Raw genomic sequence first — 19624 nt, forward strand, 5'->3', positions numbered from 1 at the left:
ACGATGTTTATTGTTTATTGGTTAACGCATACAAATGAATCAACATTTTGCATGGGTATAGGTATAATATTATAATTGACATTATTATTATTTTTGCATTCTGACATTCGATTACGCATCTTCATGATGTATATAAGTATGTATATGCGTAAAATATGTATTGTGTAGTTACATTATTCAATAAAAGCTAAAGCATTTAGCAAGATTTTTAGATTTATATTAATATATGTTTTCAAATATAATATCGTAACAATTTAATTCGCTAAAATTGAATTAGCAATCATAACACAAGATTTTATTTAGGAAAGCTTATGAATTTATTATGTTTCCCTATAATAAGACCAGCGATATTTTATATACAAATATTGAAATATGTATCAATTTTATAAATATTTTGCATTATTTTATTCTATTTAGTTTTTGTTTACCTTACATACATACTTACAGGAATGAATATGGAAGTATTTTAGAGGGGGGATCAACCGTTCCATAATTATTTTATTTATTTTTTAATTTGTTTCTTTTTTGTTTTAATATATGGTTGTGTAAATTAATTTGTTCATTATTTTTTATTTGTGGATCTTAAAACTCTCCAAGTTCAACTCTTCATTTTGATACAAATAATAATTTTTCATGTCTACTTCACTGTCTGTATACAGTATACAAATACTGAAATACATGAATACATGATACAAAATAATATATAAAGTAATAATAGTTGATTATAGTGATTAGTGATTACAATACGACAAGGCCCTGCGTATATTTCATGGCAACATACAAACGAAAAATAATCATTATAAAATTGCTATAGTCATTCATATTCATACAGCTAACTAGGAAATAGTCATAAATAATAATTATTTATCATATAGTCGTTGATTTACGTTATAGTTATAATTCAGAGTGGTAAAAAAAAGTAGTTTTTACTTCTCAGTACAACAATAAATTTACCTTTATACCTACTTTACGGAAAAACTTGCCAAAAATTAAGTAATTAAAGTTGAATGATATATTGCTACCTGAATAAGATTTTTCTATACTCGTTTATAATAATAATAAAAAAATCATTAAAATTTGCCTATTTTATGAGTCGTTCACGTTTTCCCTATTATGTCGTTTTTGATCGTTGGAAATGATTTTGTAGTATTCACCTAACTATAGAAATTGCCTGCATTTTTTCCCTGTGATACATAGTCGGTTCCTATAACCTTATAACACTTAAGTCAACACTTCTTTATAACTTCTTTGTAAGTTGTAACTGTATGTGTATTAATATATTAATTTTGCCGTTATATTTCAACAAATCTTCTAAAGCCGAATATGAACATAATATCACTATTACAGATATTATAATTTATAGGACAGACGAATTGCGGGAAAATTATGATTAACAAAACATCCAATATAAAATAAGATTAGTATGCTTAGAATATCACATACCCATTATATTTTCAAAATAATACTATAAACTGTTTTGAATGTGTACCATAATAATTCAATGATAATTTAAAATACAATACATTCACAAATATTATGCTAAATATTACATAATAGGTATATACATTAATTAAAATTTAAAATATTAAATACATTATTTATGAGCGTAACAAACAATAAAGCCTAACGTCTAGTAGTGTCTACCTATGTTATGTATATTTGTATTTTATTATTTTTTTCAATAATAAGGTTAATACAATAAGATTAAATAAATTATCTACATTTTAAAAATGCTGCAGAAGACTTGGGAAAACGTTGTGGTTTTATTATTATTTAATAATTATATTTAGAAAGTTTAAAAATTGATTTTACCTTTTACAAATTATTATCCAAGATTTTACATAGCTCCTTGGTATAAATATATTAGTGGGTGGACATAACAGTTTACATTAGGTATCATTGTATTAAAAGCAATGGTAACAATAAAAATTAAATTAAAAAATAACAATCTTTAAATTTATGATAGTTGATGACAAAATATATTAGTGAATAATGGTAATAGTGATAACTGAAATTTAATATTACATAGGTATTATAAGTTATAGATCCGCGTTTATGAATCATTCATAAATTATGATGATATCTTCCACATTTTGAGAAAAATGCAGAATTTTGAAGCGTTCTATGCGTGTTCTCTTTAAAAATAATAGTAGGGGTACGTTACTATTTCTGAAAAATTATTTGGGTATTCCGTTCCTCTGCGTCCCCTCAAGTCAAGCACTGAAGTTAGGTTAATTTAACCCAATGGTACTGCAGTACTGCACTATTGCAGTATTGCACCATTGTCATAAAAAGTATTGGTTGGTTTGGAACTCAGAATATTGATAATTGAAGTAAAAAACCAAAATTATATACAACTGCGTTATCTAGTGGTAAAAAGTTTATTGTTAGTCGTAAGTAAAGAGCCAAGAATATATCTATCTCTTATAATATAGGGCATAGGCTCTCTAGTCGTAAGCACTGACTGCGTAGTGTACATGCTGTGAAATTAAATGATACACAAAGATGGCGTTGCTGTTATCTTTCGAATGTTGTTGACTGAAAACAATGTTGAAATAGTCGACAATTTTGACTCGAAACAATCGAAACATTCGAAACCCATAATTATTAATTTTATAATAACTTATAATATAATTATTGCAATTTGCAATTTTGTATTAATAAAATATACAAAATATTTAGTATAAATTAGATTAAAAACATATAATTATAAATGAGAGTATTGATAGTAAATATTAATATTATCAACTATAATATTTTTATAATAGTTAAAATTAACATTATACTATGAAAAACATATTAGAAATCGTATAGTTATAACTATTTAATAAATACATTTTTTCCTCGAAAAGAATTTATTTATAATCTATACAGTATTACAGTGGTGCCGAACTCGGACTTTTTTTGTGAAGCGAAATTTTTGTCCCAACCACCCATCCATCCATAATTTATATGATAAACTCATTAATAGAAGTGACATATGGGTTCGGCGTCACTACAAACTCTGATACATTTTGAGGTCCTTTGTATAATACATCTTGTTTTTAAATATCTTTCATATAAATTCAACTATACTCGTATCAAAAATGAGCCTCTGAAACATATTGTATAGAACCTAATCTTTGGATGATAGTTTGTTTTAATATTTTGTTTATTATTATTCTATTGCATTTGTCATTATTTCTGTTTAATTGTTATCTTGAATGTACTATATTATTATTTACATTGTTACTTATACTGCTTACTCTAATGCTTTGTATGATTGTATCTAAAGGGGAAACCCATATATTTTGTAATAAATAATGAATAAATAAATAATAATATAATAATATCATCATCAAAATTTAAAAATTGGTAATTTAAATAAAATTACAATTAATACGTTTTATATAGTAATAAGATAAGATCCAAATATTCAATTAAACAATAGGTTTGAATTGGTGCGAATCTCTTGTTATAGTCATATGAGCAAATTTGAAATAAATCCTATTATCTTTAAACATTTTTATAGCATAACTTCAAGTTCACATTTAAGTAAGTATACACATTGTATCAACGAATCCTAATTCAGAACGTACAAATACATTGTAATTTGTAGTACAGTAGTAGTATAGAAATAGCAGAATATTTTCTGTGTTTTTAACAAAATATTATTACATTTTTTATAATAAACAATAAACCCAAACATCTTATAAAACTTATCTATTTAATTTAAGCTCATATAGTTAATTTTAAATGATCAAACATATTAAAAATAAATATTCAAATATTTTATTCACAAAATCAATTCGATTCATTATTATTTTTATAAATAATTGTATTTTTGGAGTGAATAAAAGAAATAATTTGGCATTTAATAATGTTTAGATAGACAATAGCCAATAGGTATTAGAAATATACCATAGGAAAGATGAATCTAAATGATTCTGCAATAATTGAGAATCTGCAAGTGTATTGTTTATGAATTGGATTGGACAATAAAACTTAACATTATCTGCATAAAATAAAATAATTATAAGATTTTTAAATTGTGGAGGCAAAACACTAGGAACATTACTACAGTAGACGGAAAATTAAAACTCCCCAGATGAGTATGTAAAAAGATATTTTAATAATATGTAAAGCTGTAAACGATAAGTGAGATAAGATGACAACCCCAGTCCATGATAGAAGCGTTCCACTCAAAACAAAAGCATTTAAGTTAGGTATACAATAGAATAACCAACATAATTAATTTGTCCCTATAGTCTCCAAAATTACGCGGCTGAAATTGATTGAAAATAATGTTTCAATAAGAGTAACTTGTATGGCTTAAAAAATAAGTGAGGGATATTGTCAGATTCTCTTACAAATTGATCATTAAGCGTATTTAGAACATCCTTAATTTAATATTTTGAAATGTACGAAGTATAATTTAGATTAAAATTAAGGTTATTTTAAAGTGGCAACTCAATACTCATTATGCATAAATGATCTGTTTTAACTAAAACGTTTTAAGGAGATCAATGATTATACATAGTTTAATAATATAGCTAATACAATATATTGAATAATGAATCGTAGGTATATTGCAAAAAATAATATAAATATAAATTTAAATTCTGATTATTGAATAAATGCATATTAAATGAATTTTTTATGATTTTATATATAATATATACTTGCATTCTATTCATTATACGACTTTTTAGAATATTTTATTAGTTATTAGTGTTATTACCCACTTACCCAGTCATTGCTGTTTATTATTATTCGTCATGTTATTTTTAAACAACGGATAAGAGCGAGGGAAATTGTTTATAATATCTTTGGAATAAAACCACTTGGTATAAACCGTACCGTACTTCATGCATACCTTTGTTCAGTGTACTCAGTGCAGCTTGACGCTCTTGGTGTGAGTACAGAGTGGTAATGAACATGAACATATGTTTTATTGTGCTTGCTATCTGAGAGGTGTTCATTATCTCGGTACTCGGGGCAACAAGCAGTGAATCAAACAGTCGTATTTTCAATCTAACATTAATTACAAAATTGTTTTTTGAATAAATAGTTTTTGTTAAGTAATTGTTTTTTTTTACCTTTGAATAAATTCGATTGAATCGATTGTATTGAATTCGTGACATTTTTCGCTGCACATAGGTGAGTTTTGTTTAATCTGTTTCTTTTGTTTAAGCGTGTAGTTAGTGCTTTATATATAATACAAACACACACTAGACAATTAGCATAAGGTTTGAATTGGTAGTTTGCGCTCGTTTGGTCAATATATTTGAGGCAACCCTCGGTGCATTGTGGGTCTTCTTAGACACCGTTATATGAACAGTTGCTGTAATGGTTGCTATAGTTCAGTGTTAGTGACACTACATTGATGTTTTGCTGTTGACCCACAAGGGCATCTAAAATTGGATTTCAGTTAGGTACTTATATCAAATTAATTTATTTTATCATGATTTTTATAATTTATCTACTTATAAATGAGTTGTGAGTAATACTGTACAAACATAAAATAATACATCATTAACACATATTAAATTGACATTTTATTTTTACCAATTGTTTCATTTGTTAAATTTTAATATCATTAATTTAAAAAAAATATGTTTTATATTTTAAACTTGCATATTTTTATATAAATATTTAAATTATTAGTTGTTACTCAATTAACTCATTTATAACATTGATACTAAAAAAAATAAGCATTTTTTTTGGAGACCCAATAAAAATTATTTATTTATTTATATTTTTTAATTTTTAGTATGATTTGAGTACTTATTTTCATTAAATATAACTTATATAGGTATAATAAAATACTTTTTGAGTTCAAATGAATTCATAGTTAAGTACCTAACTCCTGGTTAAAATAAAAAAATTATGAATTTGAAATATGTCCATACAAATGTTTTTAAATTGGGTCTTGTTTATATAAATGTTTATAATTTCACATTAAAATGTATACATTTTAACACCTATGAAGTATTATTTATTGTTTGGTTATTAAGGTATACCAACAAATATGTATTAATATATATATATATATAATATATATATTAATATAGGTACCTATTGGAATATAAATTATTTTGATTAGTTAAGATGTGTTAAAAAATAATTTTTCAATTCATTGCTATATTATCAAAAACAAGTACCTAGTATATTTTATTATTATTAAATTATTTAGTAAAAAACAAAGTATTTTTCCATTATTTATTTATTAAATAAAGATACAAATTGTAGGTACTTACTGATAGTTTAAAAAAAATTGTATTGCTAAAGTGTTATATCTGTATTATTGAATCCTATATGTGATAGATAAATGTTTAATAGCATAAAATTAAATATTAATGAATAATGGCTAATAAATTATTCCAGTTATTACAAGAAAGCTTGTATTGTTAATGTTGAAACTAAAAATAGTATAGTATTATTATTTTAATTTTTTATAAATATATAAATGGTTAAGTTAACAAAAAATAGATGTATATTTAACTCATCTTATGCATGAACCTATGTGCTGTGTAGACATGTAGTTCTATTGGCATATGTCCCTATTTATAGTAATTTTATTAGGTTCTGAATTAAATAATTAATATTTATAGATAAAAGACACAAAAAAAATATAATTAGTAGAACACTTATACAGAAAAAAAAGATGTTCTCATTTAATTTTTTTTTTGTATATTTACTCAATTAAATACTAATTAGTTTTATTAAAATAATGATGTCAATTTTAAAGTAAATTAATTATACAAGATAATATTAAAAAAATGTACCCATACTGTTTTTAGATTATAATATTTAATCTTAGTTTTATGTAAAATGAATATTAATATTGATTTTTTTCTTTATAATTTTATAAAATTATAATATTACACTAGACAATGTAAGCGATTAAAAATTGATAATAAATTTTTTTCTTTTAATTTTTATCCATTTTTTTATAATTAATTATGTAATATTTAAATATAATTTATGAAAATACTTTTTACATGTTTTAGGTTAATAAACTACGATTAACTAAAAAAAAATATATATAATAGAAATAGTTGTGTATTTTACTATCATTAAATACTTAAATACTTATACTATAGTTAATAAGACTATTCATTTTATGTAAATCAATACAATTTATAGTCTTATTAAAAGCTTAGATTATTCTATCATAATTTTAATGTCTATTTATTGATTTTGCATTAATTATTTTAGATTTAGAAATATATGCATTCAATTGATAGAATAATGCTGCTATAATTGACATAATTGGTATCTATATAATTAGTGTTTTTTTTAGTATATTTATTCTATACTGAACTAGTATTATTATTTGTTGGTTTTTTTATAAAAATAAAAATAAAAATCAATATTATATGTTCAAAATTTTATTATTTTTTTTGATTCAGGTCAAAAACAAAATATAAGTTAATTTATCTTTAAATGATTAGGTATAATACAAGTTTAAATATACCCGTGAAAATTATTTCTTATATGTAGATTATCTTGTTTCTATTTTTATTTAACAATATAGCTTTGCCAAATCATGTCTACTACCTACAAGGAAATAATAAATAAATTGTCATGTAGTTTTTTTTTTTAACAATTGAAAACATTATTTAAATACCTTGCACATGTTGCCCATAAGTAGCAAGTTGAAGGCTAAATTTCCATTTTTGTATGTGCAGGAAAGATGTTTTTAAGTAAATATATTATTAATCAACTGTCAAAATTACTTTATATATTGTATCATACATACATTTTGGACTTTGGTAGGTCACACTATAACTTGACATAATAGGCAAGAGTAGAAAAATATTTAATTTACTTATTGACCTTAGTTAATGAAATAGTAATCATCCTTTCACTATTATTCTATTTGTGTTTTAATCCACGAGAAGCAATATTATGTTATATTTTAAGGAAGTCACCATTACAGTATTACTTATATTGTTTAAGTATTTTAATGATAATATTTTATTATTTTGAATACAATACATTGACTATGATTTCATAAAAAAAAAAATTAAATAAACAGTATATTAGCTTAAAAAAAGCTTCTAGTTACGTCCTTGATATGATCATAATTTTTATTGAAATTTTGTACCTATATTCTTTGTGTGTTTACCAATAGTAATATTTATATAATAACATATATTTATTAGTCATCTTATTTTCTGTGGGTTTGTTATTATTAAGTAGGACTGGGCAGGCAATCAGATTATATTTTTTAAATTTCCATGTCTCGGATTTTAATCTTTTATATTAAGTATAATGTATATTGTATATTATAAAATCTATAATTATCTATTATTTATAAAATAAAAAAAATTGAATTAGAAAAGTCACAAATATTGTTTAAAAACTAAAGGAGAATTGATTTTTTTTATTAAAATATTAGTGATTTGTTTCGCTATTCGTAATATTAAAAATAATAATAAAAAAAAATCATATTCATTAATTTTCAGCTGGTTGTATTAAAATTAAAACTATTACTAACGACAATATTCACATTTTATAAACTTACAACGTTGGTAATGGTTATCGTTTTTGTTTTGCACTCTAGATAGAATGAACGTGTTGCTTTGCTATAATATTTTATTACTACATACATGGAATAATGGCAATAATGTATATAATACTTAATATTGATTATCGGCTATCTTAATAGTCATAAAACTGATTGTTTTTTCGTGGGTATTTGAGAATAGAGAGTGTACCAAAAAATAACAATATATTTATACATACGTAACTATGTACGTAGTACGTACTACTTCGTATAATATATTATTGGTTTGCTGATGGATATTTTGGCAAATAAAACTAGAGAGTAGACTGGACCATTTAACCGAAAATCTATTTTAAATGCCGAAGACGTGACGTTCTAGTAATGGTGTATTATATTTATTTATATATATATTTATTTACGTTAGACCCTGCACACAATTTTTTCAGATTTTGATGATTTTCTTAGTTTTTGCCATATTTTTACCGTCCCGAGGTATATTATACGTATATTGTGCATGCAACTATTATTTATATACATTATATAGTATAATAAAAATGCGCTAAATATAAAAAAAAAATGAAATTTACAAAGAAAATTATGCATTGGAGTAGGTAACTTACATTATTTTCATGTTAAATTAAATTTCCCTCTTATTTTACTATAATTCTATTATCATGTGTATTATTTATCAATATATGAAAAAACATTTATGTGTAGTATCTACGTGGATATGACGTATTCTTTGTATATTATATTCTTCTTTCTGTTCCAACCTATACATCTACAGTACCGTCAGTACCAGATGACGAAGTATCAAGTATCAAGTATTTGCATGTCTTATCAGCTATAAGTGTATAACCAATCTTAATAAAATGCAATAGGTACTCATAATAGTAATATTGTCATGTATCTAGTAATGTTTCGTTTGAAGTCAGGGACAAGAAACAAAACATTATAACAACAAGAATATAAAACGCGTTTGTGATATTCAATAATTACGGCATTGAGGCTCGTTTAAGGTGTCGTGTGCCAAAGACCACCGGTGTTCGGCATTCGCGTGTGTGCGCGGTCGAGTGGATTTTTATAATATTGTACACCCGTGTAGGTGGTTGTCCTTATAGTCGGTGGCGAGTGTCTCTTGCAGTCTGGCGGTTTATTGTTCGTCACGGGGCCGTTTCGCCGGTCGAGCGCACGCGAAACGGTTCAGCTCGAGTTAACCAATTGCTTCTTTTACCCATTGAAAAAATTGAACTACAACAGTAACCCACTGTGAACAACCTATCAGATTTTTTTTTTTTAGTTCAATGGATATCGAACTACAGGAATCATCCAGAATATTTCATTATTTTAAAACGAATTTTTTTTTTATAAAAAATTAGTTGGTTGTATATGGTTGATGTATGTGGTAGTCTTTTAGTTAAAAACTTTTCTACTAATTTTCTTGTAATTGTAAGGGAAGTGATTGGAGGGATAAATTAAAAAAAGAATGCGCAATGATTCAATTATTGAGGACTGCGTGTTTTTCTGCGATTTCTAGACGGACGACACAAGAATTCCATTTACCGATTATTATTTCTTTTCACATGCGCCTCGAGGTGACGCGAAAACTATGTATTTTAATATTGAGACCGTATACGGCCGGCGATTGATGTGGTGAAAGCTAACGTCCGTTTTATAACATTTTATACTCAGACATACAAACGTGTAAAATATAAAATACCTATAAGTGTATCGTGAATTCGTGTATGATGTGCGTACGACAGACATGATTACGATTTTCTTCAACGCTGTGGAGATCGCAGCTGCGGGTAGATAATAATGAACTATAATAATGATGTCTACCGGTTTCTCGCGCAATCGTCGAGAATCTCGTTTTTTCGAATTTCTTTTCAGCCCGAATACGTCCAACAATCGTGTGTCCATCGTCGTCAATCTCTCTTCCGACAAAACCTAACGGGTCACGTGCATGTCCGGATAATGTCCCATTCAATGAAATTATTTTTTTTAAGCATAAATGTTCAAAAAAAAATATGAATTATACAAAATTATATAAGGGGTTTTTTAAAAGGTTAAATTATGTTTAGGTTTTGGTGGACATTTAAAAATAATATGACGATCAATATATTGATATTATATTATGGGCACACCACAGAATGGGATTACTTTAGGTAATAATATTTACTATATTATAGTAGATAAACTGTAGACGTACAGCTTTACACGCGATAAACATTAGATTCATATACCTCTATAATGGATTCCCGTTGTATTTTTATTTTCGGGCCTTGTATGTATTGACTATATTTTTTAAATTTTTTTACCGAACAATAATATTTGTACAATGTCATTATGTCAATATAGATATTAAGAATAATAATCAAACATAATATTGTGTAAGAAAGTTACAACCTATATGCTTTAATTATCTAAAAAAAAAAATTAATCTCATGACTTGACTAATAATATTTGTATTTTTGGACTTTATGTTTGGCTTTAAAAACACGCTCTTTTGTCCGTTTGTTTTCAAATTGGACTTTCTGACCAGTGACCAGTGATCTTACATCCGCACGCGGACACACACCCGACACCACCAACCCCGGTTAGGTAAAACCCCACGCCACTCTCGGGGTCGACGCACCGCCGCCGCCGTCGTACATCGATTTGCGTTTTTTTTCCTTCTCTCGTCGCGCGGACGGTCGTCTTACACACGAAAACAATACGTCGATTAACGATTGCACCGCAAACGTATGTATATATGATATATATTATGTATATAAAATTATATATTACACATTGTCATTGACCTATCGGTTGAATCACGACGATGATGTATACATTACAATAATCATAATACGGATCCGTAACGCGTTCGCCGCGGTTCTCGGGTGACGGTCGCGGGTTACCCGGTGCCGCCGTATACAGGTGGGTTAATGTGCCGTGCGCGGCGGTATAATGTGCAAGGCAAGGTACACCGTGTGTGATTCATCGCCTGTGATGAGCGAGCGGGCGCGTGTGGCGTGTGCGTTACACGGGAAAGCGATCGCCGCGGCAAGGTCATTGTCCAACGCCGTCGACACCTACCTACCTATGCTGCTCGGTTTATACGTTTACGTTTTTTTTTTCCCGTGCGTGTGCGTTTGGCGACTGGAAAAACTCGCGTGTTCGATTCTCCTACACGACGACAATATTGTCGTGTGGTGGTGGCACACGTAAAACGAATACCGAAACGACGATATGTGACGTGATGCGTAATGTACAATTATTGTATTACTGTCGCGATGCGGTCGATACGTATACATCATAATTGTTATTATGATATAATGTCGTCGCGTGTTTGGCGGGCGACGACACGCGACGCGATAATATCGTTGTTGTTGTGGTCGTCGTCGTCGCTATTATTCGATGCCGGCGACCAGGATACCGGGAGCTCGGGAGTTGATTTTATTTTTCACCGCTGATCCCCGCGAATACGACGCGTACCTGCCTACGCGCGGGTCGAGTTTTTACGGTAGAAATGAATACGTCATGTCGTCGAGCGCAATTCACCGAGAAAAACGAAGAAGAATAAACAATTGTTCACTAAATTTCCATAAGAAATCTACGGATGTGATACAATATAATACATAATATATTATATGACTCAGAGAGTATACAGAAATAATTACTCATAAAATGAGTTCGGATCATAAACGAGGGTTAAACAATAATTTATACATAATCATAAACGAATATTGTATATCCATAAAAAAAGTGCTGCCCGGGGCTATCGCCCCCCTAAATACGTCTACACGTTTGTGTCTTCGTTGTGTTACCGAAGCAAATTAGCCGGCATCTGGTGCGCGCGCCTGTCTGCCTACACCGTCAAGAATCGCACAATGAGAACGAAGGTGACAAATGTTACTTGACCTAAAAACCATTTGTTAGATTTTTCGAAAACGTTCAGCGTGCCGTGTTTATATTTTAATATATTATATTATGTACATATATTATAATATGTAGGAACTGCAGTAGTAATACGTGTCCAACGTGTCCCAAGCGTATTGACTTATTATTAAAATTAAATAAGTACTTATTATCAATCGACCATAGGACAATTTTCATATTCGTTAATTTCCCGAATTTTATATTATATATATTTTATTTATTAACGTATGCGTGGGTTCAACATGTATATTTGATAATATTTAATTGTTGGACTTTCCGAATCGCCCGAAACTATTTGAATATATAAACTCGTATATGATTTGGAATCGTTTATAAAATGTTTGTATTTAATCTGTTTTTATACTTAACTATATATTTGTCATGACTCATCATAAGTTTATTATTGAGAGGATCGTTGTATTAAACATTAAACACTTAATATTTATACGTTAAATGGTATTTTTGTCGTCTCGTTTGATTATGTATAATAATATTTTGTAATATGCAGTATATATGTTCATTAGTGTAATAATTGAGTTAATCAATAAAGCACAACATTTATTGGGGTGTAAAGTTTTATGTAGTATGTACTTAAACGGCACCTGAAAGTAATATTGCAACATAAAAAATTATGTACCTGTCTGGAATGTTATTTTAATGCATTTTTGACCCTATAGGCTATAGTTAATTTTCTATCAATTACATGATACTTTTAAGGTTTATTTCATTTTCTATATTGTTGTAAATAATTCAAAATACACGCTTTAGTTGTAAATTTATTACATCATAGACACATGTCTAATATAGGAATAATATTAATTTCTAAAATCTAAACGTTTTTATTATTTAGAAAAGTAAATAGATTTTACATTTTTTACTATTAATAAATATTTGAAACATAAAGAAAAGCTATTGTAAAATATTATGATATGTGCTATCTTGCTATTACCTATAAGTAGTATATTGTTTATGTTTACTATAATGTTATTATGTTTTGCATTTTAAAATTTTAATGGAGTGTAAATTTATTCTCGTACCATATTATTAACAACAACCAGATATAGTAAACTATTATCGATGGCATCTCGCGTGTGTATTATGATGCTATTATTGAAAGTAAATAATATGATGTCTTAATCACGTCTTAGTATTTATATTATTATTGTTTATAGAAATGATCATACCTATATAATATTTATACACGTTAAATTTATAAATTATCTTTAGAAGGAGCAACAGAAAAAATTCTTCATCTTACACACGTAGAATGTAGTAAAAACTAAATATTTCTACCTGTACGTATTTTACTTATCTTATTTTGATAACTGGTAACATTATCTATTATAATCAAGATATCATTGTATATCTGTTATAATTATTATGAATCATATTTTTGGTGTTTTGTCCTAAGTATTTTTAATTTTTAAGAAAGTTATAAGGATTTATTTTTTTAGTTTTATATAATATTTTTTTTTAGAATTTTTGTATGATGGGTTATAAACTTATAACTTATAAGTTATAATATCTTAATTTCAACCAGATAATCAGTACCTACTACCTAATGCCCTAGTCACAATATCACGTCAATGTACAATTAGTATCTAAAAGTATCTTAAAGAACCTTAAGCGAAGAAAAAAAATATACTGAATTAATTTAAAGCAGTGGTTTTATGCTTTACATAGGAATTAAGATGTGATCTATTTCTATCAAACCAATTGATCCAGTGAAGCAATACGAATTCTGAAAACAGAATTGTCGTATAAGTACATATATTATTGAGGTCAACTTTCCCTCATTTTTTTTTTCTAAATCCTAAACAAGTAATACATTTATATTATAATTAATATGAAATATATTATGTTATTATGTGGGAATGTTCTTAAATAATATAGACTTAACGACAAATCCAAATCTGTTTTTAGAATTCTTATCACTACTTTACTTTCAATATTAGCACGTTAAAAATAGAACATATTAATATCTAAATGTCTATGTTGTACAAAAAATCACCCTTTTCAACCCCCTTAAACCTAATACATAGATACACGTATGAAGTAAATATAAATATAATATAAACAATTTTGTTAGTTATAAAGCTTTAAAATGTTATGTGACATTTCGATAAAATGTATTTTAAAATTGCTTATATTTTAAGATGACAAATGTAATACTTTATAAGTATATTTATTATTTCTAATAATTCTAAAACTAAAAAATAATTTGTAAATAAGTAATTATAAAGTTATGTGTATTTACGCTAATGTGCCAATTCAAACAAGGACTGTATTTTATTTCTACTGATGGGGCTCATAATCAAGTATGGGTTCCAGACCCCTTGGTATCTTAATCCGGACTTGCGTAAGCTTGTTTGTGTTGTAATAGTTAACCAATTTTTCCAGATCCGATTATTAGTTGTCAGCAGATGGTTACTATATCTTACCTTACATCGTTTTTATACGTGTGATTTGTGTTACATCATGAAGTCATGATTCATTTAGCATTAGAATATCAGACATTTGGACCCCAATTTACAAAATGCATTAACTTTTTCAATATTTCTATTATCTAGTTCATATTTAAATAACTCAAATGATTTACAGTAATTTTTTTATGAACATATGTTCAATAACTCTATTGCAGAAGCAGAATGCCTCAATGCCAGAACTTAACGTAGGTGTAATTTGTTTTTTCTAGTCATGTAGCCTATTTTTGCGTGTAGATAGTTTTGTATAATAATATAATGTTATATTATTATAGTTTTAGAAATCGATATTCCGATGTGTATAGTGAATTACCGCGAGACACGAAATAGTTTTGAATTTTGATCCATTAGTTGAATTTTTTCATAAGAAGAGAAAGATATGTATGAATAATGCATAGGCGCATAATATTGTATATTATTTCAAACTTAATAATGTGATATAATGTTAAGTGGCTACTATAATCATATGGTCTGTACTGTTTAAAATAGTGTGCTCAAAAATTATTTATTTTGAACACTGCAATAATATTTTAATTTTTGATTTCTTTTACTGTCGTTTTAAACATTAAACATTTGAGCTATAGGTATTAATATTATATTATATGTAAAAGTTTTCTTTGTGTGTGTAATAATAATTGTATTTGATTGGTACAGTATACTATAAATATATTTAATTAATATACTACTGTTACGTACTTACGATACACTTTTTATTAGTAATAAGTAATTCATCATGAGATTTTGAGTTGTTTAAATCTAAAAAATAAATTATCTCATTTTTACTTTATTATATTGAAATTCACTGTTATATTTTAATATTGAACCATTTCCAAAGTCTACTCATAAATTTCATAGTTAATATTATTATTATTATTAATTTAATTATTTTATAAACAAAATAATTCTCATTATTACATATTTACATACATGTATAGCAACCATGTTTAAAAGAGATCACGTACGATATAACTATTCTATGATTATATTTATATTTGTAAATTGGAGTAATAAAAAAATTAAAAATGTCAACTTTCAACTAGGAAGTATTAAAAAAAAAATAATCTATTATGTATTTACTAAGCTCATTCTGTAAAATAACTAAGTCTATTTGTTTTGAATTTATATCGGTCTCATATAATATTGTCGTTTGGTCAGTTGGCAAATTTTTTCAACCAAATGGTTCTCGTTAATCATAATTCACTAGCCCAGTTGTACGTCTTTGTATACTATTAATACATCGTGATGACCAGGAAAAGGAAAAGAAGATCTCTATAAATAATCTAATGTGGCTTTGAAAATTTTCACTTCTCATTTTTTCAAGGTTAATTTTGTTATGCTATCGTGCTTACTAATACTTTGTATTAGTTATTTAGTTAATTCAAATATTTCTACTAACATAATACAATTTTATTGTTGGTATCTATCTAATAAAAACGTTATAATTCAGTAGTTGTATATTATAATAAATAATTTACCAACCGTTATCATAGGATATACAATATATTAACGAGAATGATTATTTTTATTGTGTATCGGACCGTATCACCATAAAATCACTTCACAACAATAAAATGGTCAATTGTGTGTGTGTGTGTATTAATCGCTAAATCTATACTGCCACATCAGTAGTGCACTACTGTACTTACTAATGATTTGTATATTTTTGACGAAATAAACTAATAGCATTTTTTTTTTTTTCTAGGACACATAAGTTCCAGAAAATACATTACACAGTATGTCTGGAGATTATTATTCCATACTGGAAGTCACTCCGAATGCTTCAATAAACGATATTAAAAAATCGTATGCACAATTTAATTCATTTCTCAATATAAAGTATAAAAAAATATTCTATGAAAATTACATTTTTCCGTTTTTATTTTTCAGTTATAGAAAATTAGCATTGAAATGGCATCCCGACAAAAATCCAGAAAATCAAGAACAAGCAAACCGAATGTTTAAAGAAATTTCAGAAGCCTATGAAGTCTTATCTGATGGTATGATAAGAAATATATTGTTATGATATATTTAATATGTATATTTATTCTGTAATATATATGATGAGGTCATTAGCTTTTAAAGAAACATTAAAAATAACTGAACATATTTTATGAACTTAACTTATGTAATTTTTTTATACCACTAATAATTAAAAGCTAATTGTTTCACAAAGAACTATAATGATGAATAGACTTAAAAATTGTAAATCACAAATGATTTAAGAAAATAATGTGTATATAATATTCGTTAAAGTAAATAGGTTTTGCCTTTAAATATAAATATATTGTGTATATGTCTAACAGAGGCAAAGCGAAAGTTGTACGATGAACAGCGTAAAAGAAAAGTGTCCGCATCGTCCAGACCATTCTTCTACAACTTCTTTGAAAGCCCGTTCCATCGTTATTTCGGTAGAATCCCTAAATTATAATTTACGTTGTGTTGATCTAATATGCCATTCAAAATGTAACCCGTACCAGTTTTAAACCTTACTAAACCTCAAAATATTATTGGAGCTGGAGCATGTAATCTATAAGAAGTGGCGCTTTTTTAACGCGAATAATCATTTTTACATAATATTTTGTCATTACCACTAATATTTTCTTGATTTTTTTGGTTATTACATTTTATTGATTTGTCTTGATAGATAAAAAACGCAAGGCTTACAACCAGTATGGCAAAGATGGTTTGATAAATGGTGGTTCTGGAAATGGTGGACGTCGCAGAAGTAATCAACGACATCCAGGGCACTTCGATCCATTTGGCCAAGATTTTGGACCTGGTTTCTTTAGCTTTTCGTTCAGAGACCCCGAAGATGTGTTCAAAGAATTTTTCAATACATCAGATGTTACAGATCTTCTATTCCCTGGTAAATTTATAATTTTTGATTATGATTTAATGTTCATAGAAATGTAATGTTAACACAATGATTGTTTTTTCAGGTCAAAGATTCAGTAATGGACATCAGGAAATATCTTCAATGATGAATCCATTTGGATTTGGAGGTTTTGGAGGTGGTTTCGGTTCTGGATTTGATAATATGTTCTCAATGGCAAATAATGGATATTCTGGTCATACTGTCAATGGCGGCGGTGGTAATATGAAAAGAACATCAATATCTACCCGGTTTTCAAATGGAAAAAAAATTACCACTAAAAGGTATGCACAAAAATGAACATATAAGCTCTAGTATCAACTGATTCATCTAATTATTTAGAATGATTTTTAAATAATATTTTTTTGTAGGATTTTTGAACATGACACAGAAATAGTGGAAACGTACGAAAACGATATGCTCAAATCGAAGACTATCAACGGTGTGGCGCAAGCGATCACATACGGCCATTAGCTTGATCTCCTCCCCTCCCACCTCATTCTCTACCACAAAACCATAAGCGAATGCATAAAACTATGTGTTGATATATAAATATAATGGGATAATAAATATAAAATCAATTTTTTTTATAATAAAATGTGTTAGAAATTAGAAATTAAATTTTATATTCTGAAGTAATACTAGTTGGTATTTTAATTTGATTATTTTGTTTTTTTTTTGAATAGTCCGAATGATTGTATTGAAAAAATACAAATTAATTTGTTTAAAGCACGTAATATTTACAGACTCCACTGATTAATAAGACTTACACTATTTTTATGCGCTTTGATAATTTTATTATTATTATTATTATTATTATTATTTTTATTTTTATTATTATTATTTAACTTAATTGTCGGCTGGTGTTAAATATTTAAAACTAAATCACCTGATGACTATTATTATATAAAATAATTATGAAATGTAATTTTTAAAGATAAAAATAATTTTCTTTTTATTCTAGAGTAATATTAGAGTGTTTCACCATCCTATATTGTGTTGTCTGAATTAATTAAATAGGAGAACACATTTTGTTTTATGGTGTATCACCAATATTGTACTTATATTATTAATATTAATATAATTAAATAAATAAATAATGAAAAGTGTTTATTGAATTATATTATCATTTATTTCGAGTTGGGACGCGTACCATCGATGGTTGCCAAAGGGATGGTGGTGGTATAAATGTCGTCGCCGCGACGAATTCCGGAGAAAACCGCCAGCCGCCGAACGCGTGTATTATGTACAAGCTCTTTGGGCGGGTCGCGCTAGGGGTTGTGTGGCGAAACACACTTGGCAACGTCGTCGCCGCCGTCGTCAAATAATCAATGCCTCCCCGCCCGGGGGTGGCCGCCGCGACACTTCCCGGAACGCGGACTGTTGGCCCTATAGTGGTAGAGGGGTGACGTCAGGGAAAACCGCGGGCGCGGGATGAAATTATTTTTCCGAATACGATTGTTGTTAAATTCGACCGTAATATTTCGCGGTCGTTCTCGCGACGTTTATTGGGAACCCACTACACTTTTACCGTCGTCCGACGCGCGTCTAGTCCGGAAGACTGTCCGTCGACGAAACTGTCCTGGTCTTCCCGCTCCCGGAAGCGTTTTGGCAACGCATATAGTCCGAGCCGGTCTATTTCGAGCTCGGTCGCCGACCGTTTATATCTTTTTCCCCGTCCGTGTGGTCGCGCGCGCACACGCGTTCTCGGCGGCGGGGCGAGGACGGCCGAGAGGAGCGAGCGCGCGCGCGCGATTCAATCCCGTGGAAAAACCCGTGCGCGCGTATTCGGTTGCATTATTTTGTGTGTATACACAATATTGTAATACATAGTACCCGCACTGTACGCCG

The 19624-nt window shown here is 28.0% G+C and overlaps 1 protein-coding gene and 1 long non-coding RNA gene across 3 annotated transcripts; one reads left to right on the forward strand and one right to left on the reverse strand.

Annotated features, from left to right (window-relative positions):
• Positions 1–4898: 4898 nt before the first annotated feature.
• LOC132929487 (dnaJ homolog subfamily B member 6-like) lies at positions 4899–18891 on the forward strand. 2 transcript variants are annotated; one of them, XM_060994869.1, is made up of 7 exons: positions 4899–5139; positions 16604–16704; positions 16789–16898; positions 17205–17309; positions 17546–17767; positions 17841–18057; positions 18145–18891. In XM_060994869.1, exons 2-7 carry the CDS (start codon positions 16637–16639, stop codon positions 18245–18247), a joined length of 825 nt encoding a protein of 274 aa, XP_060850852.1. In that variant the 5' UTR covers positions 4899–5139; positions 16604–16636; the 3' UTR covers positions 18248–18891. The 2 variants fall into 2 exon arrangements, with proteins under 2 accessions (XP_060850852.1, XP_060850853.1); XM_060994870.1 differs by lacking the exon at positions 17205–17309 and having other exon boundaries at positions 4904–5139.
• On the reverse strand, positions 5006–8605 carry LOC132929488 (uncharacterized). The gene is made up of 2 exons (XR_009662108.1): positions 8513–8605; positions 5006–5393 (listed from the first exon to the last, which is right to left on the reverse strand). It is a non-coding gene; the product is annotated as an uncharacterized LOC132929488 (long non-coding RNA).
• Positions 18892–19624: the final 733 nt, after the last annotated feature.

Source organism: Rhopalosiphum padi, chromosome 4 (genome assembly GCF_020882245.1).
Source record: "Rhopalosiphum padi isolate XX-2018 chromosome 4, ASM2088224v1, whole genome shotgun sequence".
NCBI classification, from domain to species: domain Eukaryota; kingdom Metazoa; phylum Arthropoda; class Insecta; order Hemiptera; family Aphididae; genus Rhopalosiphum; species Rhopalosiphum padi.

Coding starts and splice junctions, on each gene's coding strand:
- LOC132929487 (XM_060994869.1), top strand. CDS start 16,637: ATGTCTGGAGATTATTATTCCATACTGGAAGTCACTCCGAATGCTTCA. Junction 17,310..17,545: donor CCCGTTCCATCGTTATTTCG/GTAGAATCCCTA, acceptor TTGTCTTGATAG/ATAAAAAACGCAAGGCTTAC. Junction 18,058..18,144: donor AAAAAAATTACCACTAAAAG/GTATGCACAAAA, acceptor ATTTTTTTGTAG/GATTTTTGAACATGACACAG.